We start from the raw sequence: 27,436 nt of genomic DNA, 5'->3' as shown, positions 1-27,436 counted from the left end.
ACTACCTTAGTTACAGCATCTTGAGCTGTTAGACTCAATAATATGGTGCCATCTCCTGGAAATCTTGAGAACTACAGACATTCATTAGATCCTCCACTGTATGTACAGCACCTTTTCAGGTGAGAATACAGTCATTTTTATGTTTTGAAAAGGACAGGTTATATATACATATGTATGTGTATATATATATATATATATATATATATATATATATATAACCTGAAAATCCTAATTTTATGAGCTTTGCATTAACATTTATATTTAAATTTTGAGACAAAGTATCACAATTGCTTGATTTTACTGTGATGAAGGTTATTATCTAGCTTGGATTACTGTTCACACACACATACACACATAAACACACACACACACAAATACAAATGATAGCAGACACTTAAAAGATGAAAGTGCGCAGTCTGGAGATGTACAGGCTGTCCTGGTTAGAGGAGGAAAAAAAGAAAAGAAAAAAAAAAAACACTGGAGACTTGGTTGGATCGTTGTGTAAGTTTACCACAAATACAGATGCAAAAAGATGCTACAGAACAAAGTGTAACAGACTGACACATCATTCATTCTAATGAGTTCACTGAAGGGTTATCTTTGTCTTATTTTCTAATCAACAAAGCACAATCTACATAGTGTAGGGGGAGCGGTGTAACCTTTTTAAAAATCCACTGGAGTCTGGCCACTGACTGGAGCCAGTGATCTTATCATCAAAGAGGTTTTTCTTTCATTGTCGGTTTTCTCCTTGTTTGCACTGTGAAGTTTAGAATGGTGGATCTATCACTGCAACGCCTCAGCCTTGTCTCACAGGCAGACTTCCCCTTCTCAACATCTGCTTATCAGGCAAAACGCTAGAGGGCATCTCAAACTATTTTCCCTTTCACTTATAGCATTGCAAAGTCATTTCCTTATGAATAAATATTAGTTAAAATACAAGATTCCCAGAAGCTAACTACTATTACCCATGTAAAAAGAGCAAGGGTGGTAGTGAAAGCTGAGGCAAGATCTGAGATGTTGCCTGGGATATCTCCACCACAGAGATATATGTTTGTTATATTATGTAATAAATTTATAATTAAAAACATGAACAGCGTCAACTTCTTGCTGCTCTTGCTGCTGACAGCGGTGTTGCTTCCTCCTGTTAAATCGGTGCCTCATGAGCAAAGCAATTTACATCTCAGTTATGTTCCAGTGCAGTTTATTCAGTTAACATCATAAAAGCACATAGATAATCATATATAAATGGGATAAAAATCAGACATGCCTCCTGTGTGCAGCACATTATCACAAACAAGTACACAAGAAATATTTCCAACAGCTGTTGAATCCTCTCCTGTCCTACACTCATGTGGTTTGCATGTAGCCTGCTGCCTGTGCCAGAACTGGTACAACACACCCATTCACTAAATGAGGTACTGGAAATTCTTAATGGCAATGTCCTCGCTAAAATGAATGGATCGGTAACTTGAAATGAATCGTGAATGACAGTGATGTAACCTTATCTTGGTGGACTGGGGAATTCAAGAAGCTGCGGGCAGCGAGATGAAAAAAACAAACAGCCTCTTGTATTATGCTATAGGTGACAGAAAAACATGGAACATTCAGAATGTATAGGACATTAAACGGAGGCTTTACACTATGATATTAATGTAGCAACAGATGTAGGTCCCCACTGGCATTGCACACATTACTACACACAAAGCAACAGTAGAGAGAGTTCACAATCACAGGTTCTCTTTGCTGCAGAGTGTAATTGTGAGTGAACATTGTCAGCACTTCACATTCATGTACATAAAAACAACTTTTGCACACTTACACATTCCACCTTCTTGCTGTATTATTTTCCACTACTGTTATAGTAGATGACAATCACTACACAACAAATGACACATTTGTATGCAAAAGACAACCTGAATAACTCAATACAACAGAGCAGGTAAACGAACCACATAAAATTCAAGATTTCCGACACAGACCCTCATTCAACCGGGTTCATTTTCCCCCTGCAAGCTTCACTGGACAGGGAGTGGACGGCAGTGAATGATAACCTGAATACAAGACTTTATCGTTCATTCTCCAATGGCGGAGTTAAAGTGGAACAGGTAGAATGATAAACCAGTGGTATAGAGTGAGATAATGGAGCGAAAATCACATACAATTTAGAAAGAACAATGCTCTTGTCATCAGTGTCAATCACAGAGAACCAGAGATGTTCCGTATCAGAGTCCATGATCATGTGCACAGCATCAGGCTGGCTGAGAGCCTGGGATATCCTCGGCACCAGCCCAGAGGAGAGTAATGTGTCCATGACATGAGCAGATGGTCTAGACAACTTGGTACATTCGGTCAGACCAACTCCGGGCTCTCTGTCAGTCCGTCCTTGGCTGCTTCTGAACTATCTTCCTTCTTCTCCAGCTCAAAGTTCTACAAGATAGGGGCAAAGTGACAAAATCAAATCAATGTAAATACATTTTTAGTCAAATATCAGTCTGGTACTTTATATCGTTTTGCTCTCTGAATCGTTTCCCATACAAAAGGTGCTATGAAAGGATACATGTTTTTACATAAAAGGTAGGCTTAATAAGCTTTGGCTTATTGTAGATTCCACTGCACTATTGACAAACTATTGCCTTTTCATTTCAATGGTTAAACTCATGCATGAATTCTCCAATATTTTACAAAAGACCGAATTTAACTTAACATGTTTAGCTGAGCTTACTCAAGTGATTTCAGCAACGTTTACGGGAAAGCTGTCCTCTGCAAACATTTTCCACAAAGACGAAAAAGTGCTTAATTTTTCATTAAGAAGGGAATCATGTTGGAATTAATGGTCGAGTAAACTGAACGCTTTGCCTTGTTTATTCATGTGCTGTTTGAGTGAACATCTGCAACAGACAGCATACTATGAACAAAATGAGGATGGCAGATTGTAAACAAATTATGGAGTTTCCTAGAGCAACCATTGCATGACTAATGCATATTTCATTTTTTGTAGTAAACAAATCATTGGGTTGAGTATTCATAAAACCGCATCGGCTTGATAAATGAGTCCATCAGTAATCAGAGAGCATGTTGATATTCACAGAGGGTAGATAATGGCACCTCTAATTCTTGCATCACTTCATCCATGAAGTCGCTGGGGTTTTGCTTGTAGTCCACCGCTCTCTTGATCATGTCTCTGAACATCTGTTGTCAAGACACACTAATTACATTGAGAACAATCAATTCATAGGGGCAGCGCATGTGGTAGGGCCTCATGTCATCCCTTGAGCTCATGAGAGTATAGTGAAATATAGATGAAATAACTTGTTACTTTGGTTTATAAGCTGAGCAATGTTAACCCAAGTAACACTCTTGGTACTTTACATGAATTATAAAACTGAGGATGGAAATGAAATGCCAGAAAAAATAGCTTGTAAACTGTGTCTGCCATAAAAGATACAGTGTGAAAATAGAGAGTAAAGCTCACATCTCTCCTACAAGAATTTAAAACATCACAAATTCTGTCTCAGGATTCGTACTGCCAGGGTATAATTCATACAGAGGCTATGACAAGCAGTGTGGGAGAAGTGAGTCTTTGGAAAGGAAGGAAATCTGCTGGAAAGGGAGGTGAGCATAGTAAACAAAAACTGCACAGCCGTCCAATCAGAGCACTCAAAACAAGTAATGGTGTCATCAATTATTGACAATGAGCTGGCGGCAGCTCACAGACGCTCTGACTCACCCAGTTACTATGCTGTAAGGATTATTTTCTATACTTTATAGTGTCATTTTCCCACCAATGTCACTGATATAGGCCTAGCCACATTCTAGTGGTCTCGCTTAAAGACTAACTAGTCTCACTCATGTTGATGTTATTACTGTAATAAAAGGCAATGAGAAGTTGTTGTTTTTTTCTTTTCCATAGAAAGTACAGCTTTAAATGGGGCTGCTATTTACACCTAACCCCTTGAACTCAGCTTCATTTTTTCCATGCATATGTCTAGTGTAACATACATATTCTGTATCTGCTGGTTGTAATACTTCACTGAAACTACATGACATGATTGAGTGGAATGTTCGAACCCAAAATGCCAGTGTTTATTGGAAACCTTGGGATCTTGAGACCACTAGAATTTAAAATGAAGCTCTGTGGGTTTGGTCAAAGCATGGCCACTGGCATGCATTTGTATTGATGGACCCACCAATGGAAACGACAGGGCTCAAGATGTTTCAAGCACTAGTGTTTGTTTCTCTGCCCCTGTGGCATGAATGACAACACCACAGCTCATCCTGGGGAAATTCAGCACATTCACTGGCGATGACAGTTTTTAAATGGTGAGCAGCGTCTAATCAGCGCAGTGAGGCGGCCCCTGGTGGGCAACTGGAGTGCGTCCAGTGAGTGAGTGAGTGGGTGGGTGAATGAGTGACAAAAGGTGTCCTGCACTTTACCTGCCAGCACTCTCACCTTAACTACATTAGTCCCATCAGCAGCTGACACAAAGTAGAATGGAAGCCCCTGCTTCTTGCCAAAATTGAAGCTCTTCTGTGTCACTTTCAAGTCAGCTGCAGGCACATGGGAATGAAATGGAGAAAACATTCACATCTCTATTTCCACTGTCAACTGTCTTGGTTAACCGGTTTAATTTAAAAAATACATAGAAAAAAAGGACAGGTAATGCTGTGTTCTAAAGGAAAATACAAGGACAAAAAAGTTGAAGGATGCAAATCAATGGCTAGAGAATACCTAGTCTAATCTTTAGATACACCACAGTGAATACTTATGCCATAAAACAGTCCTATATTCCAAAAATCATAACTAAGAATGGCAGAACTGAATATCATTAACTGCTGCAAAACAGCCAGACCCACCATCAATTTTGTTGGCCACCACACAACATGGTATCTCTGGTCTGTACTCTCTCAGCTCCTTGTACCAGTTGGCCAGGTTCTTATATGTGATTTTCCTCTGGACATCAAATACCTTTAAAAAAAAAAAAAAAAAAAAGTACAAACAGTTACACCTGGCATCTCCCCAGTTCAACTGCGTGTTATCCAGAGGAGTGTGTCCTACCATAATACACCCATGTGCTTTGTGGTAGTATGAGGGGTGCATGCTCTGGAACCTCTCCTGGCCAGCTGTGTCCCAGAAATCTACGGAAGACACACAAAATCTCAATCTCAGCAAAGGCAACGTGAAGTCTAATGCCAGCCGGTGTTCCTTAGTGGCACAGCCAGAATTAAACGCTCAAGTGTGACAAATGCACAATACCTACCAACCACTACGGTTTTGTTTCCTACGGTGGCTGTGTGTTTGTAGAGAGTCAGAGCGTAAGTTGACAACTGCTGGGGACGGCTGTAGCGAGAGTTAAGGACATTACCTTCACTGTCCCGGCCGTGTGCTTTGGCAAGACAACTACCAGCTTGACCTTTAAGCACGTCTGTCTGCTGCCAGTTCAGAGGCTTTAGTGCACGGGTGTCAGAGTCATACTAAGTAGTGTGCTGCATTCATTGAAATGAGACCTCACGAGGGCCAGATTATTTTTTTACTAACGTCAATATGACTTGAGTCAACACATGGCTACTTTCTGATTCATTATTGGCTCATGAAAATAACACATCATGTTGAAATGCAACAAATACACAGCATACAGGTTTGCCAATTACCTCCTAGAAGAAAATGTTTTTCCTTCCATCTGTCTTGAAAAATTCTGCAATCCATGTCAACCTTTCACTTTGTTGGTGTTTGCTAAACTAAGCCAAGATGTTTTTGCTGGTTTTTCCTATACTTCTGGCCAATTCTACTTAATTTATCATTAATCACTGATCATTTTATCATACAAACCTAGCTTATTTTGCTTTTTACACAGAGTTGTTAATATGAATGATATGAGTGATTTTGGTCAAGCTTTTATTAAATCTGACATATAAACAAATTTCATTAAAACTGCTGGGGAAGGATACTATTCATCCATGAGAAACCTCTCCATCAGCCTACAACGTGACAAAGAGAAACACAGTTAACAAAGCCACCGTCAAGTCATGCAAAATAAATAATTCAAGGCAGTAAAGACACTACTGGATAAGATGTTTAAAAAAAGAAACACTCGGGGATTAAGGAGTGTGGCTGGAGGCAGAGATGACAGCCAGCATGGAGCGTACTTGGATTTGCCAACTGCGCTGTCGCCCAAACAGATGATCTTCACTTGTTCGTCTGCGTCGTATTTCTCCTGGTCCAGGTCGGGGATGCTGCCTGCGTCGCCAGCCATTTTTTCTCTTCCACTTTGACGAGGAGGACACCCGACTTGTCTCTTGCTGAAGTTTTGAAGTGGCTCACGCTAGCTGCTAAATGCCTGGCTGGCATTCGACTGCTATTCACGTTAGCTAACTGTTTTCTTTAGCTAAGGTTAACACGGGCTGGTTTGGCTTGAGGTTTCTCATTTCACCTGTTTGCCACTTCCCACGTCAGCAACACTGAAATGAGCTGAAGCTGACATTATTGCAGAGGTGGTTATTAGCTTATGAGCTTACTTATGAGCAGTGTAAGTTACCTGTGCCGGTAACGTTACACTGTCAGCAAACGAGGGCGACGACAGCTGGCTAATAGTTAGCTTGCGCCGTTAACGGAGCTAACGCTGAAAACATCACAAAAAGGCAGCTCTTAACCAAACCCCAGAACCCGACTGGTATATTTTAACTCTGACAATCACGATGGAAAGTTTTAATAGCTCGTTCCAGTCTTCTGGCCACTTAACTAGATGTTATAAGCCTGCAGATCATGCATGTTGTTTAAAGCGGCTAGCTCTGGTTTCTATGCAACGGAGACGCCCAAAGGACCATTTCCCTCATCCTGCTGTCCTTAGAGGTGCCTGTAAAAAAACACGTTGCCTTGCCAACTTGTAAAGCTGCACACCGCCACCTGCTGTATCGGAGTGTGTAGGTCATAGAAATCTCGTGCTTTGCCAAACCTATCCACGATGATCCCATTCAATATCTGGAGTCCCTGCCTTGATAAACACATTCACGATACAGTTGATACTACAGTTGATACACAATACCTTTATTTCCTAGTGAAAGCAAAAAGGGAGAGTTGGTATGCAAGGTGTATTTTCAGTTTTCAGTTATCTTCATTCTCACTGAGGGGTACGATGTATTCTGAATGACGCACTCCAAAGGAAAAGCTAGGAGCTTTCTGTCTTGTGAGGGTCACCTGGGGACAGGAAAATGACAGCGAATGGGCCAAGATGAAATATTTTGAGTAGCCTACTTGTGTTCTTCAAATATGACAGCATTTGCAAAAGTGTGTCTCTCTGAGGTGTTTGACCTGCTCAGGGTAGTATGTTCCAGGCCCAGGTGTCTCTCTGGTGTCATAAGAGATGATGTTGCGGCCTCTCATGCTGTACCAAGGAGCCCTTCTTTTGGAGACACAGGGGTCAACAACTTTGTAGGTGCCAGGTCCAGGACTCTGGAGGGCACAAAAAAAGAGAGAAATCAGGTTCAGGTTGATTTAACCACTTCGGCAGAGAATCATCATCTCAACCCTGCTGCAATAATTACATAATCTGAGCCTATAATAAAAAGATATGAAATCATAAGTAATTGACAACACATTAAAATGAGGCTGGAGTGAGCAAGGATGTCTCATTTTGTCAGATGCCTTTTTTATGCATGTAATGAGGACTAGCAAAGTAAGAATTACAGTGCATATGACAATAAAACTAAAAAAAAAAAAAAAAAAAAAAAAAAAAAAAACCTAATACATATCTCTCTCCCTTTCCGTCTCCCTCTATATCTTTGGTCTTTTAAAATGGACATTTGCATAAAAAGCAAGAAAGTGAGGTCCAGAAGTTACAGGCTTGTGGATAAGTACTACCATGAAAAAGCTCCATTTTAAGTGACTGCTGATTCAATTTATCCCCAAAAGGGGGGACAACTGTCAGGACAGGTGGTGAGCATCTTCAGTAAACACAGGAGAGGATGCCCAGTTTTTTTTCAGTGTCGTTTTGCTCCTGGATCGTTCTGTAGCCAGGGTGTCATTTTCCATATCCTTTCTAGTCGTAGTTTTAATGCATCTAACCAACCTTCTGCAAGTCCTCTTGGAAGCCGCCCTTGTTGCTACGGCCATAAAGTGAGTAACTGGGAGCAGTAGTGGTGGTCAAAGTGTGTGGCCCCAGCACAGGGGGTAGCGTGTAAGCAGCTGGACCTGCAGCATGACAAACAGGGATGGACAAGACACAAGCAATGTCATGCAACAAGAACATCATTGCATTCATGCACCACAGAGCCACCATTAACAGATACAGGCAAGCGTAACCCTCATAGCAGACAAGAAAAAATTCCATGCACCATGCAAGACAAAACATGCGATGACTGTGTTAATATCAGTTTGTTTGTTGACATAAATAAAAAAAAAACCCTCTCATTCCAGAAGATGCAACATTCTTCATTTTACACATGCGATTTACAATGCTGTTTAGCCTTCATACATATATATATATATATATATATATATATATATATATGTATGTATGTATGTATCTATGTATGTATATATGTATATATATGTATGTATGTATGTATGTATGTGTGTATATATATATATATATATATATATATATATATATATATATATATATATATATATATATTCATTAGAATAGCCTACTACAAATACAAAGTTATGGCCTAAACCAAAACACACCAACATGATTCACTTGGATATTTTCTAATATATTCAGTACAGAAACATAATTTCAGTCTTTCATCTAGCTTCTCTATTCAGATGGCAAGTCATGTAGTTCATTCAAAGAATTATCTTTTCTATCACCTCAGGTAATTAGAGGCAGTGCAGCCCCAGACTTTTGGTGGCCCTAGATAAAATTGTGTTTGTGACCCCAAAACACTCCAACCATAGTCAGCAAATTGCTCCCGCTATTAAAATTATTAACAATTCCATTATGTGGCTCCTCTCAGAGGTTGTGACATGAAACAATGACACTAAGTGTTTATGCAAGACAAGTCTGAGTAGAATATTTTTAGTGTTGTTTGTTTTCTAAATTGGACAATTTCAGCTTCGCACAAGTTCAGTGTGAAAGTGGAGCCTACACACTGGAGTTTCAGTGGCTTTCATCTCTAGACTAATTTTTCCACCATCTTTTCAGTGTGTGAACCGGGTTTCACTGACCTGGTCCAGGCACGAGGAACGGCTCTGGGTCTTTAATACGACTGTGGATTGAGAAAGCGGGGATGCCATCTCGGCCCACTCTGGTGACGTTGGAAGGTAGCAGGTATTTTGGTCCAGGGGAACGATCAGAGCTGAGCTTACAGTGAGTTTTCCCAAAACTGTACCCTTTTTTTTTGTTACCTGGCAGAAAAACAAAAAACAAAAACAAAAGCACAGTAACTATGGCAAAAAGAATACACAGCACACAGCATTTATATATATATATTGGGAAAAAAAAAAACCTTGCCATGCCTTGTATTTTTTATTACTTCATGGTAATATTGTTTTTACCTATCAGTGGAGGAAGAGCATATTTGGGCCCAGGACTGGTGTAGTGAGCAGATATGGGACCTCTGGGCTTGTGAGGCTTCCAGGAGCCAACCTGAACATCAGGACCGGACATTATTCTGAAACAGAGTTTGGATGATATGTGAGTTTACCCACAGCAAAGTAACATTTTGTTTCTGAATTAAAATCTATTTCATAACTTACTGGTTTGCCGTGTCCAAAGTAGCAGTGCCAGTCCTGTGACTTTAATGTTTACAGAGTTTGAATGTAAACAGTTCCATGCAGTGAGAATGGCAGAGCTGTGAGCCATAAGTTCCACAGGTGACATACCATGCAACGTTTATGAATGAGCGACAGTCCATATAAATGTGATAAATCCAACAAAAATATATTATAATATTCTAACAGTACTCCAAAGGCCACAATAACCCCAGAGGCTGGGTCATAATGACCTTACTGTAGACTACTTGCGGTGTTATTTTTTATCTCTCCCTATATGACTACATTTCTTTAATAGCTCTTCTTGGAGAGTTAATTGCTAATACTGTGGTCATTTAAGTTATTGTACTCACTTTATTGATAAAACAACATATAAATTAATATGTGCCTTTAAAGGTCTTGTTTTAAACTGAGACTAATGTTAACAAAACCAGTGAAATGTACAATAATGTGTCAAGAATTGATGACCATGTTTAATCAGAAAAAAAAATAGAAAAAAGAAAAAAGAAAAGAAACAGGTTCAGGTCATTCTGAGAAATAAAATTTTATTTATAAATTGTTATAAACCACACTGCATTAAAAGAAGTGTCAGCCATACATCAGTAATTAAACAGTGTTGAATTCATTCTGTTTTGGTTCAAACACTGATTGTGGTCATCATTCTTTCCTTGGCTGACTGATGAACACAACAAGCTTACAGCAGATATAATCATGGCTGTCATTCTACTGCGGTGCAAGTTAACTTGACTACATCAAAGTGCATCTTAAAACAAAATATTATTGCAATTACCTTGGACAGCTTTGTTTAGATGTGTATTTTCTGGAGCTTTTCCAACTTTATTAGGAGGCAGACTCCGGAAACTAAGTCTTGCTAACATCACAAATTAAAATTTGAACTCTTTGGATTATAGCTACAGGAGAGTGCTCTGATTGTAAGGTATTGCTGATGTGCATTCACAAGCTAAGATTAACTTTCGTCTTAAAGTAAAACAAGAACATGGGTTATTCAGCTACATTCATAATGAGAGGTGCAATGTATTGCGAGTGACGCACTCCGAAGGAAAAACTAGGAGCTCTGCTTCTTGTGAAGGTCACCTAAGAGCAGAAAAAAAGACAGTGAGTGAGTGAGCCAAGATTAAATATTTGGGACATTTATGTTTATTAAATAGACAGAATTTTATAGATAACAGGTCATTGTCATTCTGAGGAGTCTTACCCGCTCGGGGTAATGTGCTCCTGGCCCCGGCTTCTTTGTAGAGTCACCAGATATGCTGTTGCGGCCTATAATGCTGTACTGGGGAGCTTTGTATTTGTAGGTAGTGGGATCGATCACTTTGTAGGCCCCAGGGCCAGGAGTCTGGAGGGCAGGAGTAAGTATAGAGAAAAGGAAGAAGTCACAGTTTTGCCTTTCAAACTTTGCATAACTATTTCATGACATGTCGCACAATTTCCAGCACCAATTTTTCACCATCTATGTTTATACTCTTGAGTGTGTTTCTCAGAATTTGGATTTGGTTTGGACTGAGATAATTGGAAAATTGGATCTACCGGATCATCTAAACATTTACAATAAAAGTTGAAAATTTTGAATTTCCACGCATTTCCATCCAGGTTTTTGGACAAGTGTTATTTTCCATATTTTTTCTAGGCCTTAACCTTCTGCAGGTCCTCATGGAAGCTGCCAATTTTGCTGCGCCCACAGAGGGAATAGTTTGGAGCCGTGCTTGTGGTCACAGCTTTGGGCCCAAGCACAGCGGGCAGCATGTAGGCAGCTGGACCTGCAGCAGAAGGAACAGGGACAGTTGAGATGCAGCACTTTTTAGTCTGCAAAAAACAGAAAACAATGACATTGTCATTATCATCATACCAGAAAATGTTACCTGGTGTTTGGTCATTGCCAAAATCTTTGCTTCTGCCAGAGAGGGAATAAGCAGGAGCAGAGCTGTAGACTGATTTCCCTGAATGCTCTGGGGAGTACTGGCCTGAAATATTAGAATAAAAACATAGCTTAATTTCATCACTTCCTTAAGATGGGAATCAACTGTTGTCTGTACAAAAATCTCATCTTCTTTATCAGCTGAGGTATTGAGAATTGTTTCAGAGACCAGCAGTATTTAATTTCAAGGAGGATTCGGAAGATTTCTTTGTGACCTGGTCCAGGGGCCTGGAACAGCTCAGGATCCCTCGGGCGGCTGTAGAGTGAGAAGGCAGGGGTGCCGTCTCGGCCCAGTCTGGTGATGTTGGAGGGGATGAGGTATCTTGGTCCAGGAGAAGTGTCAGAACCGGACTGGCCGTGACGTGTTCCAAAACTGAACACAGGTGCTTTGTATTTCCTGGGGTCGTGATGATTATGGCCTAAAGGAGAAAACAGTCTTATTAATAAGGACAATATGCAAGTGTTGTGCAGCATTTTGATTTTTCTTTTAAAGGGAGGATACATTTCTTCATGGTGATATTGGTTTTACCTGTCAGTCCAGGAAGAGCATATTTGGGCCCAGGGCTACTGTACAGAGCTGCTATGGGACCTCTAGGCTTGTGGGGCCTCCAGGAGCCCACCCAAACATCAGCCATTACTCTGAGAAGGAGAGAGATGAAATTTGACTTTACCCAAAGCAAAGTGCTGCACTAGCTTTTATACTATTCATGAAAAACACTTTCTATATAAAGCATTTACAGTCTCAGCATTTCAGTTGATCAGTATTTTCAATTTAAAAAAAATACTGATACATACAGTATAAGCTTGTTACCATTAACAATCACTTACTGTGCAGCAGTGATGATTCGTGGAGTCAGCAGTGCCATGTTGTTAATGTTTACAGGGTTTGCGCAATCAAAGTTATTCCATACAGTCTCAGGGGGGTCTAACAGCACTCAGGTGAGTCAGAATTCATTTTCTAAAGCCGATTTTCAACTTTTCTGGGCAAATGCCAAATGCCAGAAATTTTTGTACAGCTACACAGTGGAAATTAATGTGGTGGTTATAGCCACTCTGAGGCCTAAATGGCCACAGGCGAGGCTTAAATGAAACTTCAGCTATTTGCTTTTTTAACTGTGTGTAAGTGAAGTAACACCAGTATTATACCAAGACCGGTGACAAATTACATTCTCTGTGCCAAGACTAGCAAATATCTCAAAACCACGTGATATCAAGTTCATATCACATAGGAGGTCAGTATTTGATTTCAGTTTAGTCCAGCTCTAACTTTAAACATATTATCTTAAAACAAACTCACTGAATATTGTTTGAATGATCAAAATCCTGACCTTTATTTGCTGAATTCTCCTACAGTGGGTGCTCCCGGGACAGCAGCATGTGCACTGAGGCTAAACACCGATTGTTTAGTACTTGTCAACTTCACTATGACAACGTTGCCATAGAGATGGCTCTTTGACAGGCAGTCTCAATATGTGTTTGGGTGCACTTGTGTGTCTGAATAGTGCAGGTCCACTAAAAGAGTTGGCAAAGTGTGAACAAACAAGACGCATTACACATGCAGGTGCAAAGGTTTTAATGGGTATGAAAGGCTGCAACCATCCACGGGGTCATAGTGTGGCCACTTTCTTTGGATTACATCTGAAAGGACTACAGCATCATACATGCTACTGAAAAAACACTTACAATAGGTTTATTTTACAAAAACAATATCAATGTCACTGTTGAGTCCTGGTTTGGATCCTTTATTTCAAGGTAGACTATTTCGAATTTTCCAACTCTGTTTCTTTATTTTCCTAACAGTCAGGAGCCCAGAATGAAATATCACCAATTACAAAAAAAGAAAGAAAGAAAGAAAGAAAGAAAGAAAATGGTGTTCCGCCAGAGGTGAGGTGCCAGAGGCGCATCATATGGCCTCAGTTTTTTTAAATTGTGGCTATGGTGCTGCAGACCCTCATGAAAGAGCTGTAGCTGTGAAAAGTGTCTCTGAAACTTGTCTTGAGAACCTTCATCAACGCCGGAAGTCTTTCCAGTTCCTCTTGAGGGCGCTGTTGGATTGAAAAAGGACAGGTAACTATGCAATTCAACACAGTATCTTTAAGGGTGTCTAACTGGACATACATGTGGGAACACACACACACACACACACACACACACACATTCTCTCTCACACACTTGTCTTACCCTTGTTAGCGCCCGCATCAGCCGCCACAGCACTGCGTCCTCTCTGTGTGGACACAGGCTGGTCACTGTACTCACACAGCTCAACAGACAATAGATGGTGTGCCGCTGTGGCTGTAATAACACAGTAGCACACATTATTAAAAATCTATGTCAAGGTAATTACAAGTGGACGAATGCTCCAAAGTGCAGAGATGATTTAGCCTCTAGGCCCTGCTATACCTTTTTAAGCAGAATGAGAGGTTTCCTGCAGTTTGCTCCTATGGTCAACTTTGCTATATCCTCTGCGCTCAAAACAGGATCCTGGAGACATTTTGGAGGCAAGGCAGATCATTTTTACTCTTAGAAGGGATCCCTTGAAAGTTTGGAATTTAGCTGGTTCGTTCTCAAGTCAAAAAGAATCAACATTTGAATGCCATGATGGTCTGTGAAATGATATGGGACTATTTACATCATGCCCTCTTGTCTGATCTCACTGACCTTTAGTTTCTCCAGCCAGGTCCACAACAGGCAACTGAGAACCTGAGGATCTGATTCAGTTACCAGTAGAGCCCATCCACATTCACTGCTGTTCAATTCCTCCTGTTGAAAAGGTGCATGAGGACATTAGTTTAGTGGCTTTGAAGGGTAAAATCATATGATTGTAAGGATATAGTGGTGCTAACCAAACTGCACACACTTTTGTTTTCCATTTTTACCTGCAACAGAGCTGATCTTTGCAGAATGGTCCCTCCTGGGGCATCCTGGCATGCCATCGCCTTGGCAACTGCACGGGCCACTGAAGTTACGCCTGGTTTATACACGGTTTTGCAAAGCTTCACAATAAGAGGCAGAGGTCACAAAAATATGTTTTTAAGCATCCCTGTTGAAGCAGTCTTTATTATTTCTTTGTTACGCAGTAAGACTCTTAGTTACCTCGATAGTGGAGCTGGATTTGGAGAGCGTTTGTATCTTTCTAGCTGAGCACTTTGACCTCTTAGCACAGTTGTTGGTTGCTGTTGAATCAGATTTTGGGGTATTGACTGTGTGAGATTCCTTTAGGTTGGTCCAGTGGCCTGCTGATTGTTTGGTGACGTTGGGACTAACAGGTCGTAAATTGGCGTGTATCAGGTCCTGTCCACTCCAGTCCCTATCATTTCCAAGTGCTGGACTGCAGTATGGGTCAAGTTCCAGATCCTACAGGTAAAAACGCAATAATGTGAGAAAAGGCTTTTGTTTAATTGTACATAGAAAAAGAGAGAAATAAAAAAGAGATTCTGGGTGTGTAAAGTGAAATATGACCTCGTTCACTGTAATCTTGCTGATGTCGGAGTCACTGTAGCTGCGTTTGTTCAGCAGCACGTCTCTCTTCCTCTCCAAGAATCCCAGAGGCTCGTCCCAGGAAGTCATCGACCCCGAGCCCACCCAGGAGCCCCTGCGCCCCTCCCGCAGCACAGGCAGGTACTGTTTGGCCACCAGGGTCTCCCTCACAGCCCTGCCCAGGGTCCTCACCATTGACCTCTTGTCCAGTTCAGCATATATCTCCGGAGGAGAAGGAAGACCCAGGGCTAAGCAGGCAAGGCGCACACACAGGAGGTAAACCACCTAACAGGACAGTCAGGGAGGACAGGATAAGGTGTTGTACTGCTGCTTTGTTATTCTACATTATGATGCAGAATAAATGCAACATTATGATACAATGCTGACCTTGGGTGTGTGTCTGAGGGTGCGTGCCTCCTGGCCATGCAGCAGTAGCGCCTGGCGGTTTAGGTAGTGTTGCAGGGTGAACGGGGCTCCATGGCGCAAGCTGAGGTCTGGATACTGGGTTAGCTGTGTGCCAAGCAGGCGGGCAAAGTCAAACACTTGATTGATTTGCGCCCGAGTTTGGATGGAGCGAGGCCGTTTGATACGTACATAGTGGACAGCCTCGCTTGGACTGATGCGCAGGGTGTAGATGAGGTAACAGGCTATCAGGACACCTGTTGAACAGTCAGAGGAAGGCATAAACACAAAGGAAAATATTTTGAATATACATGAATCCATAATGGACCAGATTAGTAAAACTGTTAGTGGGCTCTAAAATGTTTTCAATGTTCAATGTCAGTTTAAGACTTGCAAGACAATCTTCTTCCAGTCGGGGGTTATGTCATTGGTTTTACACACATTACAGGCTTTAGTAAATCATACTAATGCAGTAGGGCCAATAAAGAAGACCACTGTGAATTCTTACCTGTCCTGCCAAGGCCTGCATGACAGTGGACGGCCACTTTTCCTTCCTTCACCGCAAAGCACAACACCTTCACTCCATCAATCATGCCAGACATGGAGGAAACACCAAAGTCTGGCATCCCAAAGTTGTAAAAGTAAACTGCAAATACAAACATGTGCACAAATGATTGCACATATGGGTAGGAAAATGTAAATGTGTATGGATGAACTGTGCAGTTAACTGTGCAGTATAATGTATGTTTGGGGAGAACTGATATATGGCATTAATACACTGAATGTTAAAAATATTTGGGATATTCTCAGTTGTCTCAATGCTTAATAAATTCTTTTCTAACTTGTCTGCTGGTTAACTGGATAATGCACAATGATGTAATGAGATCTCACTGTCATTGTCCATGAAGATCTTGGGTGAGTAAGTGAAGCCACTCTCAGGGTCGAGAGGAGGGCCGCAGTGAGCATGCTCCCCAGGGAACTGCATGTTGATGATAGTTTTGATGTTCAACCTGCAAGAAAAATCACTTTACCAAGAGGATAGCTGACTACTGTGTTGCACTTGTTAATCAAAAGTAGTATAATAATATAGTGCTCATTTCAAAAGTAATACAGTACATTATGTATTACTTCACAAGACTATAACTACACTACTTGTTATATTACTTTTTAATTAGCTATCCACAATGAATGGAACGGTGGAATGATCAGAGTAACTACATGGCAATATTGTCAGATGTCTTCCATTCACTTGATACAATCAAAATGGAGGAAGTAACTTCTCAGGCACTACTCATGACGGCTATCTAAGTGTGTGAGGACACCAATCAATTATGGGGAAAACAAATCACAGGATGGGAAAGAGATACAGATTTTGATCAGATGTTTTGAAGGGGAGATGACAAAAAAGCATTAAGCTGTACTGATAGTGAAATAATTTGATGTAATACTCATGTAATACTCATGTTGTAATACTCATACCTATGGAAAATGCATGCGTACTAATCCACAGGCACATAGGAAATTATGATGACATGAGTAGGTATTACCTGTGAAACTGTTCTATGATGTCGAATTTCTCGATGAGATGAGTGGAGGGTCGTGCCATGGCAAGAATGTCATCTGTCACCCTAAGAAAGCAACAAGTTCATAGTCAGTAAACCACCACTTTTAGCACATAACACAGTAACATCTACCAGGCTGCTGTCAAATTATCTCACCAGGAGGAGAAAAGGCCCAGGATGGCCTGCTGGTTGGCTCTCCAACAGGTTGGTCCTTCATAGCGACAGTCTATTCCTCCACAGACCAACAGACAGAGGATCTTGGGTGGGATGGCCTTCACTAGGTTCTCTCTGGCCTGGGAGTAGCTCGGCCGTGGTACCGGTAGGTGCATGCTCATGGTTGCTATTGTCCTGCATCAGAATGAGCTCCCAAGATCAGCCTGAACTGTTGAACTGTAAAATTTTAAGTCAACTACATGTAACAGAGTGCAAGCTGTGACTCAGTTGAGGTGTCTCCATTGTAGAGCTACAACAGGATTATGCCCCGAATGGGACATATGGTTCTTTTGAATGTCACCTACTAGGTATGTAGAAATGAACACAGTATGTCACTAAAACAGCCTGATGAAGCTACAGCTGGAAAAATGGTGATAATTGTTGCGGTGTGCCGTAACCCTTCACATGGGCAAGCAACTTCAGAGCTGAGATCACATTACTTTGCGGTCTTTTGCTTTTATTCTAATGCACACTTTGCAAAACAGCAACAGGAGCAATAGGTTTCAATGCCGCACATTGTAAACAGTAATATAGCAAATTTACAATAATGCAACATAATGATTAAAATGTCATCCTCTCTTTGTGTTGCAAACCCTTTGTCAAAAAAATATATCAGTCATTTAGGACTCACCTTTCTGATTATGTACAATGAAATCCTAAATCCCATTTAATGTATTTTCATAAACCAAGAATCCAGACAGCAAAGAACACAACAGGTTTCGATAGCAGTGAAATATACTGTACATACGGTCCTCTATGCTGACCCAGCGTACTAATTATGGACACACACTCGTACACACTCACACCATACACACTCACAGCTGTGTACTGACCCAGCTTCACTAAGCCTGATTAGCTGTCATAAATACATTAGAAGAGACTGGCAAATCATAGCAAGCCTCATTACATAATACTTACACCCTTGCATGTGGACTTTGTTTATGAATGTTGTCTTGGGCTTCATACATGATTTTATTCGGATTATGATGTTCAGAACAAAGCATGCAGTGTAAAGCTCACAGTTGTTGGTATCAGTTGTTGGTTTTTGGTATATACATAATAATATATAACACAACTCAGTGTACCAGCCCAGGAACCACACTGGTCGAGGATCAAAACACACCAGAACTTTCTGTCCCTTGTCTCCCTCTCTGCTTTCTAACTGTCTAAATAAATCTGAAAACACTGAAAGTGAGTGGACTGCCTAACCCTAAAAAAAGAAAACAGTTCTCTTCACCAAAGACTTTACCATGGGCTCTCAGACTAACACTAAACGACTTCTCAAGATACTGCCCACATCTCCTTTATTAAGTGCTTCTGATGGACTTCTGCCCACAGCTCTCTCGTATGCCAGAGGAGTGTGTGCTACTCTTGGCAGTGGCTCCATAGCACAATATGAAGGCTAAGTGTGTGTGTGTGTGTGAGAGAGAGAGAGAGGGAGAGAGAGAGAGAGAGAGAGAGAGAGAGAGAGAGAGAGAGAGATGTTTTTAGATGGAGGTTTAATAGATGAAGTTTCATGTTTGCGTTTGACACCAGTTACATTAATATTTTTAAATTGGCATAGTGTAATCTTTCTCCTTTGCTATAAATTTGAGCTCACAAATTAATTGAGAATATAAACTGACAATGCATTCAAAGGATAAAAGAAAAAAGCATAGTATATGATTTTAAACTAGACATTTGGCAATTTGATTACTCTCCTCTGTCCGATTGCTATTCCAGGAAAATGAGAAAATATATATGATGTTATATGTTGATGTAATTGGCTTCATAATCAGCGGGTCTTATCTCAAGTCCCCTATCCAAGCAACCCAAACATCCAGAAGCCAACCAGGGAAAAAAGGAAGTAGAGTACATTTGTTTGTCTATTTTATTTGGGCTGCTTTGATCGCCTCATTTCTCCTGCAGTATAGCCATGGAAACAGCAGGCAGAGAGCTGATGACTGGACTGCAAAGGGTGAACAGGTGACCACGTCCTTCATGAACTACATTTCAGCTATTTGCATAACAAATTATTATGAATGATGGCATTCACTAACTGGAGGCTTTACTCTCAACACATAATGTCATTACTCACAGTACTCCGTGTAAAAAAAAGCAGAAATGGCTTTGCTGAATAATTAAGATTCAGTCAAAACAGAGGCAGCATGTGGTGTCCCATTTTCTGTTTTGTTTTCACTAATCGGAAAGTGTGGTTTCTTGTCAGCCTCATCACTTCCTCTGATAAGACTGCGAGGGTTTCCTCAGAAACCCACATGACAATTACAAACCAAACTTAAACCTTAGAATTACTTAACATCTTTATAACCACAATAGCCAAAACAATCCGTGTGAATTGGAAAGAGTGGTACTAACGTTCAGTAAACACCCTTAACTTAGCCATCAACAGCAACAAACAGCAAAATTAGGTCATAAAAATAGATTGACTTGTTAGCATATTGCCTGATTTGGAAATGTGTCTTCTTCAGACATCAGCTCTGAAATGTAGTGGACATTTGACATACATTGTGAACAGCTCTGTAGCTTACTTGTCAGTGAGAACTGAATCTACAGCCTTTCAGCTATTCTCACCAAGCCTCCCTGACTCAATTTCTAACATGACAGCAGAGGCCGGAAAACCTAAGCCCAGTCCATAGCACAGACCAGGGCATGGAAACATGATGTAAAAAGCGGCAGGATGTGTTGTGATTTAAAAATGAACAGCAGCCAAAGATAGGCCAGAGACAAAAAGTGTACTTTTGACAGCTGTGTAAGGCCTAAAAAAAAGTCGTAGCATGTAATACACACATCCTCCTTATATCAGGGACAGTTTCTCGTTGAAAGATACCAGAACAAGTAATCAGAACATTATTTGATCAATCTGAGACTGGAAAAACAAACAAACAAACTGCAATGCTGATGGCCTGCTTTGACCTTCTGTGAATGTAGCACACAAGGATACAGTATTCTCAAACTGCTGAATGAGATAAGCTCTATAATTATTTTTACATCTGCTTTCAAATAGAATATGGAGTAGGATGTTATCTATGCTGCAAATAAATGAAATTTGGTTAAAAGTTGAAAACTGCAATTGTTATATTGAGTGAGTTTGAGGACTAAGTGCTGATAGGCACAACATTCATTACTATGGGCCCTGTTTGACTGATAACACAGGCTCCTCTGACACAAAATAAACCTGCTGAGAGGAAGATTTTCAGTTCAAATGCTGCAAACTGGCCTGATGGACAGGATGTTTATAATGGTTAAGAGAGGGCTGCCAATCAAGACAAAGTCTAAGTGTAATGCATCGATTGGAGTCATTCTAAAAATTGGCCATAAAAAAGGAGGAATTTTCAGAAATGTAAAACCTTTCGACTTAACCGCTCAAACAAAATCAAGTTTCAGCAATAAGTCACATCAAGAGCCTATCATTTTTTCAACAGTGACTTTATTCAGACATTTTTTGTAAAACATTGTTAGCGCATCATTTTTAAGAGTGGCAGCTCCATGCAGCATCCAAAAGCGCAGGTTGGAATGTATGCCCAGCTAAGTTAGAGGGCAGGCATGTTTGTGTGTTGGGGCGGGGTGGGGCAGAGGGAAGGGTTGATTAATTAAGCATATAACATCAGCCGTCAGATAGGTGCTAGAACTCAGCAATAAGCATTATAAGAAAAACAAAAAAAAACAAGTCACTTATATCCCACTGACATTGGCCATGTGCCAATAACAAAAAGGCGCTTCCCTTCTTCCTCGAGGCATTACTGATTTTCTATGAGTATGAATAGGCGTTCTTTCATGGTGATAACTTAAAAAAGGAAGAAGGGTGAGAAGCAAATCACAAGTTTTCAAACAGGATACCATCCTGATCGAGGGTGTAGTCAGTTACAGCGGAGGAGTCTACACTAAAACTCACAGTGGTTTCAATACACCACAGCGTACATCGCAGCAGAGGAGGAAGTGTCTTTTTATTGCATAATTTTGTCTTTAAAAAGGAATTGGGGGGAAAAAAAGTATTACTAAAGCAATTTACAAGGGAGTATGACCTAAGAATGAGAGAAGAAGGGATTCCACAGATTTGTGTACAGAGAGGCCAGAAGCCACAATGTTCCTTTTTGGTTCCATTTGCTGAGAGGTCCACAAGGTTCTGCACTACCAAAACAACGCATTTGTACAATCACTGCAATCCTTCTCCACCTCATTCTACGGGCTATGCCTTTACAAAAATGAGTTGGCATCAGAACAAGGACATAGTGATGAAGAGCAAAAGGTCAGATCTGCGAGGGAGTCACATATCCGCGGGGGGTACATGAGTTGAACAGCTTGAGGTAGCCTACAAGTTGTCCTTAATCAAAGCTCTAAGGTTACATTATCAAATCCCCAACCCTAGCCTTGACCATGAGTATGAAAACATCCATCATTATACAAGTGGTTGTAGGCATGTTCTGTGAACCCTGCCTAAAAAGGAGCCCAGGTGTTAAGAGAAATACAACTCCCATAATTCTCTTCACTGTTTCCATGACATTTCAGCTCATCTGCTCATCATGCAACTTGTATCCAGAGGTTGGGAGCAAAAGGAGAAAAATAGAGACTATGTGAAGGGATAACAATAACAGTAAAAGGAAAAATATGAGATAAGGATATTAAGATGTTCCAATGATGATTGCATTGTCCACCAGCCTTGTCCTTTTTGTGAGCACAGGTGCCTGAAGACCAACGTTTTGATTGAGTGTCTTGGTCCTCTCTGCTGTCCTGTGGTATTCTGTCTCTCTCTCAGGCTCATCTGTCCAGCCAATCCATCACTAGTGCTTGGCCAGCTCATTGGATAGCCAGTCAAGTCCTTCATACAGCCCGGTGCCCTGCGTGGCACAGGTCGCCTGAACATACCACTGTGGGTTCAGAGGTTATATGATATTAATAGAGAATGTGCACTCAACTCTATGAATCGACTCTGAATCTCTGTGCAGATGTAGAGATCATGTCTGTGTTTCAGTCACTTACAGTTCTGTTGCGAAGCTTCTGTCCAAGTCCGAGCAGGTCTGTGAGTTCGCTGACCGATAAGGCATTGGGAAGGTCCTGCTTGTTGGCGAACACCAGCAAAACGGCATCTCTCAACTCATCCTCCTGCAGCTGTAGGCACAAGAAACAAAGATCAGAACACCAATCCTAAAAATCAACAAAGGTGTTGAAAAAAAAAAGACAGTTTAAGCCCTTGTTTATCACTGCATACATTTAGATTTGGGCAATAGTTCTACTTCATAGTTGTTCTCATTAGTATTCCATAGTGTTTTCAGATCCCCGAATGTATCAAGAATTTTTATTATTAATAATGTTCAACAGAACTTGTAGTAAATAACACGTCTCTTGCAGTTCATTTGCTGCAAGATTCTGACTCAACGTCAACCAGGTTCTGCATTTTTAATCTTAAAAGAAACAGTCTGCAATTACTGCAAAAAACTGACTTTTTTTTTTAATAATGAAAAAAAATCACTTTCATTTTCATAGCTGAGAGTCCATTGACTCCCTTGTGCTTGTGACAGAGTGCGTAAGGCGATGCACAGCTCTTGGCGTAGCAACAGAGGTCGATTTAGATAAATTCTCTACATTTGCTCACAATGACAAACTTTTTGTGTTGGCCATTCTGATATTGTAATGGTGCCCAAAGATGACCCTATTTATCTGAAACACTGTGGTGCACAATGTTTTCCTCAGCGACATGTAGCTGCGGCAGACGAACATATAAATGGGAAAACCCTGATTCGAAAGTACACAACACAAAAGGCAGTGTGTTCTGTGCTATTTTTGTGGCTTTACCAAGCGGTGTGCACTAGCGCTTACCAACTCTTGCTGTGGACATGTTGGCCAGTGCGACCTTGATATAAATTCCCCAAGCAGTAAAAAATAAAATATATCTTTACTGAAACTATATGGGTATATGGATATCGTGTGAATGACTGTCATCCATCACAGAACTGTCAGTATGCATCCTGGTGCACAGAGAGTACTGACGGAAATTGCAAAATCTTTGTAAAAGTTGTTTCTTCATATATTAGGAAACAAGCAGAGCAGCAAATCTAGCAAATGTTTTACCTCATTCTTGGCAAATTTGACATTTTTTGCCGTCAGCAGCTTAACTAAGGTAGTGATTCTGCACCTGATACATGAACTGGCCAAAGATGATACTGACTCGTCACAGATATACTGTATCAACACTTTTGTTGGCCAATATGCCAGAAAATGAGTACATATTGCAGCACTAGGCACTTGAGATATTTTTAAAACTGGTTCTACTGGCATACTTCATAGCTTACCATAATTTGAATGGCATATGAGTTGGCAGAGCAGTGTAACACTGCTGAGCAGGTGGAGGTGAAGAAGTTTATTTTTCAACTGTACAATATAAAACCTCCAGTGTATACTTATTAAAACTATTTGATTACTAAACCTAATGATTCCTGGCTATAAATATGAGTTGATATGTATCCTTTAGCGATTTATATGATTATTGGAAGTGTTTTACTCCCAAATATCAATATCATAATACCTCCAATAATCTGGTATCAGTACAAAGCACACAGCTTTTATTTAGACACATGATATGGCAGATTTAAATATTATAAGATTCAATCATAGTCTTAGCATGAGATGACTGAGATGACGCACTATGACTGAAGATGGAGCTTGACTCTGCCATCGGGAAGCAAAGAGGGAGAAGAATCACTGTCAGTTACTATTTTTTTTTTTTTATTCACACTTTTTACCTGAACAGAAACTTCAGGCTGTCCTTAACACACAACACACACTTTGTAGGCCAAGCCGAAAGTAAGTAAATCAAGAAATGTGACAGCATGCACCTATAGAGTCTGTTATGCAAACTGATGGTATTACCCATTTACATCTTCACAGTGCCTTCTGAGAGAAGAAGAAGCAGTTCTGCAGCAGTCATCTGTATATCTACTTTGCCTCTTTTTTTCCCTCTTTTTGTTGTTGTTGTTATTGTTGTAATCTACATAGCACTTTGGTTGATGGCTGTCATTTTTTTATTTATTTAATTTATTTAATAAACATGGCATGACTGTTTCCATCCACAGTGTCGGACAAACCACACCCAAAACAGTTTTTTTTTCAGCTCTCTCAAGAATGTGGTCAAACTCTGATACAGCCAGATGACACTCTCTGCATATTAGGACAATACTCAATCAATGAATGGCAGCTCCTTTGAACAGAATATTGTACGTACCATCTTAGAGAGCTCTTCTGCAGACTCAGCAACTCTTTCTTTATCATTACTGTCCACTACGAAGATGAGGCCCTGGATGGAAAGAGCAGAGTCAGAGTAATTAGATGAAAACTGCATGTCCCACTTTGACAATTAAATGGATCAGGCAATTAAGTACAAAATTTGTTTTCAAAATATAGATTACAGGGAGTGATGTTGTGAAACTGGCATATGTTTGTTCTTTGTTTAACATTATTTAAGATCCAGCACAAAGAAATCTGGTTAAGAGGAAGTAATATAAATTCTGAAATGAAGAGGTGAACAGTTACCAAATGTTCAAAACCAATACATGAACCAAAGACTTAGGACATCTTTGTTGACCTGAGAACCGATTCAGGGGCTTAACTTAATTTACAATAATTGCAATGTTCTGGTATTAGCCGATCAAAAAAACAAGTACAGGACCAAGTGCGTCATTTCACCTATTTACTCATTAGATCAAATCTTACACTGACAATTGTGGACTAATTCTCAATCACATTAAAAAAAGCTAAACTAGGGAACAAAACAGGGCTTATATATAATATACAGCTTATTGAATGAAAGGAAAGTTATTTTTTAGGGGGGGAAAGGTGCAGGGAGTGAATGAAAATACAACTGTAAATACATTAGTTTTCACAACCTATGATTATAACATTACTTTTTTTTTTTCCTTTTCAAACAGTAACAGTGAGAGAAATGTTACTAATTCTGAGGGCAGATTCGCCTCTTTTCTCATATTATTCTGGCCAGCCGAACACAGCCACTTTGCATCTTTTTGACACATCACACTGCTAGAGAAACCATAGAGTAGCATTTGATCTATCATTTAGCAGTTTACTTCACAAACCTCAAACAATCGCCACACAACAGACATTCCTGCCAAATAAAACTATTTTTATAAAGCTAGGATTATGTCAGTAAAGTACAAATACTGGGTCATCTCCACGACAATCCAAGTAGAAGTATTTGGGTTAGTGACAGCAGATACTACCAGTGTTTCTATGCTAAAACTGCAGTTTTTATATCAAATGGTCAAATGTAAACTGACGCTGTTCCTCCTGAAACCAAAGCCCTGCCTTTGTTGTTGTTGTCATTGTACTCGTACCTGTGTGTTTTGGAAGTAATGTCTCCAGAGAGGTCTGATCTTGTCCTGGCCGCCCACGTCCCATACAGTGAAGCAGATGTTCTTATACTCTACTGTCTCCACATTGAAACCTTCACACGGGAAAGAAAAGGAGAAGATCCTTGCATTACACATGTCATGGGTTAAATATGAGATGTTAGGACGCAGATAAAAGAATGAACAGGAATACATGTGTGTTTGGATGTCTTACCAATGGTTGGGATGGTGGTTACAACTTCCCCCAGCTTCAGTTTGTACAAGATAGTAGTTTTTCCAGCAGCATCCAGCCCAACTACACGGAACGAAGCGTGATTACAATCAATATTTGTATTTATCTGTGGCGGGACAAGACACTTAGGGCTATAGACAAAACTATACAGTTACAATTGCAAAGTACGCATTAGCGTTAAAGCTAACTTTTCAAAACAGTAGCATCCTCTATAAAATGTTGTTTACCTGCTAGTTAGCTAACTGATCGCGTAAGTTACAACACCAACAAAAGGCAAATTTTAACTTAATAATTATCATGACATCATGATGTGCCACATTACCATTACTTTCAACGTTAGCTAACTTAGTTGGCAAACTTCCTTCTACAGCAACATGAATATTTGTCTGTCAAGCTAACTTACCGCTACCTGGGGAGAAAAAAAACAAACTTCTAGTAACACTTGCTTTCACAAATGACAAGTAAATGGCGTCCTAATGCGTGTTACTACAGTTTCTGTCCATTTTTGTAAAACTCCGAGTCAAAGTTTGCCAACTGCGCTAAGTTAGCATCGGACGGTGAGCTAACAGTGAAACTTGGCCGAGCTAAAGCCCCTAGCCCGCTGAGTTAGCCGGCTAACCGCAGCGCTAACTCACCCATCAGGATCCGCATCTGCTTCTTGCCGAAAAGCCGGCCGAAGAGCGACGAGATGGTAAGCCCCATACCTGGGTTAGGGTTTGTAGAAATGTATATAAATCGCAGACACGGATTCAGCTAAAGTAAAGGCTGTGAATTTGACACTGATGCTGTTATTTTGACTTCAGAGGAGTCGACTGCCACGTCCGGGCCAACGTGGAACCCACGACGTCATCAATTTGAGTCAACTTTATCAGCAAACTATTTTTTTTTTTTTTTTTTTTTTTTTTTGAACCCGTGAAATCCTGGGAATGTGAAAAATTCCCATATAATAACAGGTGTGGGCAAAAAACCTAACTGGAATAAAAAAATAATAACTAGGCTTTAAAAAAAAAAAAAAAAAAGGAAGGCTAATAGTGCACCGTGTAGACAATGTTGTGCACTTACAAAACTAACCGAAATAAAATAAAAATATACAGGAAAATGTCTTTATTTTTTTAGTTTTTGTCAGTTTGTTCAAATTTACCAGCACAACCAGCATGAGGAGGCGTTGATGCCGATGTTTATTGAGACTGGGACCTTCACAAAGTATTGTGTTTTTATTGTCATACCTATTGTGAACTTCTTACATGTAGACCCTGACAAACACCCCCATATTAAAACCCCCATATATAAAAAATAAATACTACTACTACTACTACTACTACTAATAATAATAATAATAATAATAATAATAATAATAATAATAATAATAATAATACTGTAACTGATCAAAACTTAACATTTTCAAACAGTAAAAACTAAACTGAAATGAGCAAACCTACTCTGGAAACTCAGTGAAACTAAACTGAATTGACAACAAAAATAAAAATTGAGATAAAAATGCAAATTGATGGAAAAAATATAGAACTATAATAACTGTGAGTTATA

At 40.1% G+C, this 27,436-nt stretch overlaps 5 protein-coding genes across 9 annotated transcripts; all 5 read right to left on the bottom strand.

Annotated features, from left to right (window-relative positions):
* Nucleotides 1-1,184: 1,184 nt before the first annotated feature.
* rabl2 (RAB, member of RAS oncogene family-like 2) lies at nt 1,185-6,842 on the bottom strand. Of its 2 annotated transcripts, XR_003928335.1 has the most exons (9): nt 6,145-6,842; nt 5,947-5,976; nt 5,259-5,338; nt 5,057-5,136; nt 4,855-4,966; nt 4,451-4,548; nt 3,106-3,189; nt 1,596-2,427; nt 1,185-1,531 (listed from the first exon to the last, which is right to left on the bottom strand). XR_003928335.1 is itself a non-coding variant. In XM_030053210.1 (8 exons), exons 1-8 carry the CDS (start codon nt 6,249-6,251, stop codon nt 2,350-2,352), a joined length of 669 nt encoding a protein of 222 aa, XP_029909070.1. In that variant the 5' UTR covers nt 6,252-6,842; the 3' UTR covers nt 1,185-2,349. The 2 variants fall into 2 exon arrangements, 1 of the variants encoding a protein (XP_029909070.1); XM_030053210.1 differs by having other exon boundaries at nt 1,185-2,427.
* A 257-nt stretch (nt 6,843-7,099) lies between these two features.
* LOC115360999 (outer dense fiber protein 3-B-like) lies at nt 7,100-9,608 on the bottom strand. Its single transcript, XM_030054236.1, has 5 exons — nt 9,497-9,608; nt 9,167-9,346; nt 8,064-8,185; nt 7,307-7,447; nt 7,100-7,192 (listed from the first exon to the last, which is right to left on the bottom strand). The coding sequence occupies exons 1-5, from the start codon at nt 9,606-9,608 to the stop codon at nt 7,100-7,102; spliced, it is 648 nt and encodes a 215-aa protein (XP_029910096.1).
* Nucleotides 9,609-10,252: 644 nt separating this feature from the next.
* cimap1b (ciliary microtubule associated protein 1B) lies at nt 10,253-12,283 on the bottom strand. Its single transcript, XM_030053242.1, has 5 exons — nt 12,178-12,283; nt 11,864-12,067; nt 11,369-11,694; nt 10,929-11,069; nt 10,253-10,807 (listed from the first exon to the last, which is right to left on the bottom strand). Exons 1-5 carry the CDS (start codon nt 12,281-12,283, stop codon nt 10,715-10,717), a joined length of 870 nt encoding a protein of 289 aa, XP_029909102.1. The 3' UTR covers nt 10,253-10,714.
* A 921-nt stretch (nt 12,284-13,204) lies between these two features.
* On the bottom strand, nt 13,205-18,119 carry LOC115360360 (protein tyrosine phosphatase domain-containing protein 1). Of its 4 annotated transcripts, none has more exons than XM_030053237.1 (13): nt 17,934-18,117; nt 17,246-17,479; nt 17,075-17,155; nt 16,419-16,537; nt 16,036-16,173; nt 15,513-15,784; nt 15,108-15,410; nt 14,742-15,002; nt 14,525-14,641; nt 14,307-14,408; nt 14,049-14,129; nt 13,830-13,940; nt 13,205-13,693 (listed from the first exon to the last, which is right to left on the bottom strand). In XM_030053237.1, the coding sequence occupies exons 2-13, from the start codon at nt 17,422-17,424 to the stop codon at nt 13,571-13,573; spliced, it is 1,887 nt and encodes a 628-aa protein (XP_029909097.1). In that variant the 5' UTR covers nt 17,425-17,479; nt 17,934-18,117; the 3' UTR covers nt 13,205-13,570. The 4 variants fall into 4 exon arrangements, with proteins under 4 accessions (XP_029909097.1, XP_029909098.1, XP_029909096.1 ...); XM_030053238.1 differs by having other exon boundaries at nt 17,246-17,471; XM_030053236.1 differs by having other exon boundaries at nt 17,246-17,437.
* A 2,593-nt stretch (nt 18,120-20,712) lies between these two features.
* On the bottom strand, nt 20,713-26,749 carry LOC115360361 (ADP-ribosylation factor 4-like). The gene is made up of 6 exons (XM_030053241.1): nt 26,527-26,749; nt 25,874-25,954; nt 25,645-25,754; nt 24,519-24,590; nt 22,280-22,408; nt 20,713-22,167 (listed from the first exon to the last, which is right to left on the bottom strand). The coding sequence occupies exons 1-6, from the start codon at nt 26,591-26,593 to the stop codon at nt 22,081-22,083; spliced, it is 546 nt and encodes a 181-aa protein (XP_029909101.1). The 5' UTR covers nt 26,594-26,749; the 3' UTR covers nt 20,713-22,080.
* Nucleotides 26,750-27,436: the final 687 nt, after the last annotated feature.

Source organism: Myripristis murdjan, chromosome 6 (genome assembly GCF_902150065.1).
Source record: "Myripristis murdjan chromosome 6, fMyrMur1.1, whole genome shotgun sequence".
NCBI lineage: Eukaryota > Metazoa > Chordata > Actinopteri > Holocentriformes > Holocentridae > Myripristis > Myripristis murdjan.
The sequence above is the reverse complement of the archived record's forward strand: the minus strand, read 5'-3'. Positions and strand labels throughout refer to the sequence as shown.

Excerpts from the sequence above, each read along its gene's own strand:
- rabl2 (XM_030053210.1), bottom strand. The coding sequence starts at position 6,251 with ATGGCTGGCGACGCAGGCAGCATCCCCGACCTGGACCAGGAGAAATAC. Across the intron at positions 5,339-5,946 it reads AGGTTTCTCATGGATGAATA|CCGTCCCCAGCAGTTGTCAA; the intron begins GTATCCTTCCCC and ends CTCTCGCTACAG. Across the intron at positions 4,967-5,056 it reads AAGCACATGGGTGTATTATG|GTATTTGATGTCCAGAGGAA; the intron begins GTAGGACACACT and ends TTTTTTTTAAAG.
- LOC115360999 (XM_030054236.1), bottom strand. The coding sequence starts at position 9,608 with ATGTCCGGTCCTGATGTTCAGGTTGGCTCCTGGAAGCCTCACAAGCCC. Across the intron at positions 9,347-9,496 it reads TGCTCTTCCTCCACTGATAG|GTAACAAAAAAAAAGGGTAC; the intron begins GTAAAAACAATA and ends TTTTTCTGCCAG. Across the intron at positions 7,193-7,306 it reads GAACATACTACCCTGAGCAG|GTGACCCTCACAAGACAGAA; the intron begins GTCAAACACCTC and ends TCCTGTCCCCAG.
- cimap1b (XM_030053242.1), bottom strand. The coding sequence starts at position 12,283 with ATGGCTGATGTTTGGGTGGGCTCCTGGAGGCCCCACAAGCCTAGAGGT. Across the intron at positions 12,068-12,177 it reads TGCTCTTCCTGGACTGACAG|GCCATAATCATCACGACCCC; the intron begins GTAAAACCAATA and ends TTTCTCCTTTAG. Across the intron at positions 11,070-11,368 it reads TCCATGAGGACCTGCAGAAG|ACTCCTGGCCCTGGGGCCTA; the intron begins GTTAAGGCCTAG and ends CCTGCCCTCCAG.
- LOC115360360 (XM_030053237.1), bottom strand. The coding sequence starts at position 17,424 with ATGAGCATGCACCTACCGGTACCACGGCCGAGCTACTCCCAGGCCAGA. Across the intron at positions 14,409-14,524 it reads AAAGATCAGCTCTGTTGCAG|GAGGAATTGAACAGCAGTGA; the intron begins GTAAAAATGGAA and ends CCTTTTCAACAG. Across the intron at positions 13,694-13,829 it reads TGATGCGGGCGCTAACAAGG|CGCCCTCAAGAGGAACTGGA; the intron begins GTAAGACAAGTG and ends TCAATCCAACAG.
- LOC115360361 (XM_030053241.1), bottom strand. The coding sequence starts at position 26,593 with ATGGGGCTTACCATCTCGTCGCTCTTCGGCCGGCTTTTCGGCAAGAAG. Across the intron at positions 25,755-25,873 it reads AACCACCATCCCAACCATTG|GTTTCAATGTGGAGACAGTA; the intron begins GTAAGACATCCA and ends TCCCGTGTGAAG. Across the intron at positions 22,168-22,279 it reads AGAAGCTTCGCAACAGAACT|TGGTATGTTCAGGCGACCTG; the intron begins GTAAGTGACTGA and ends CTGAACCCACAG.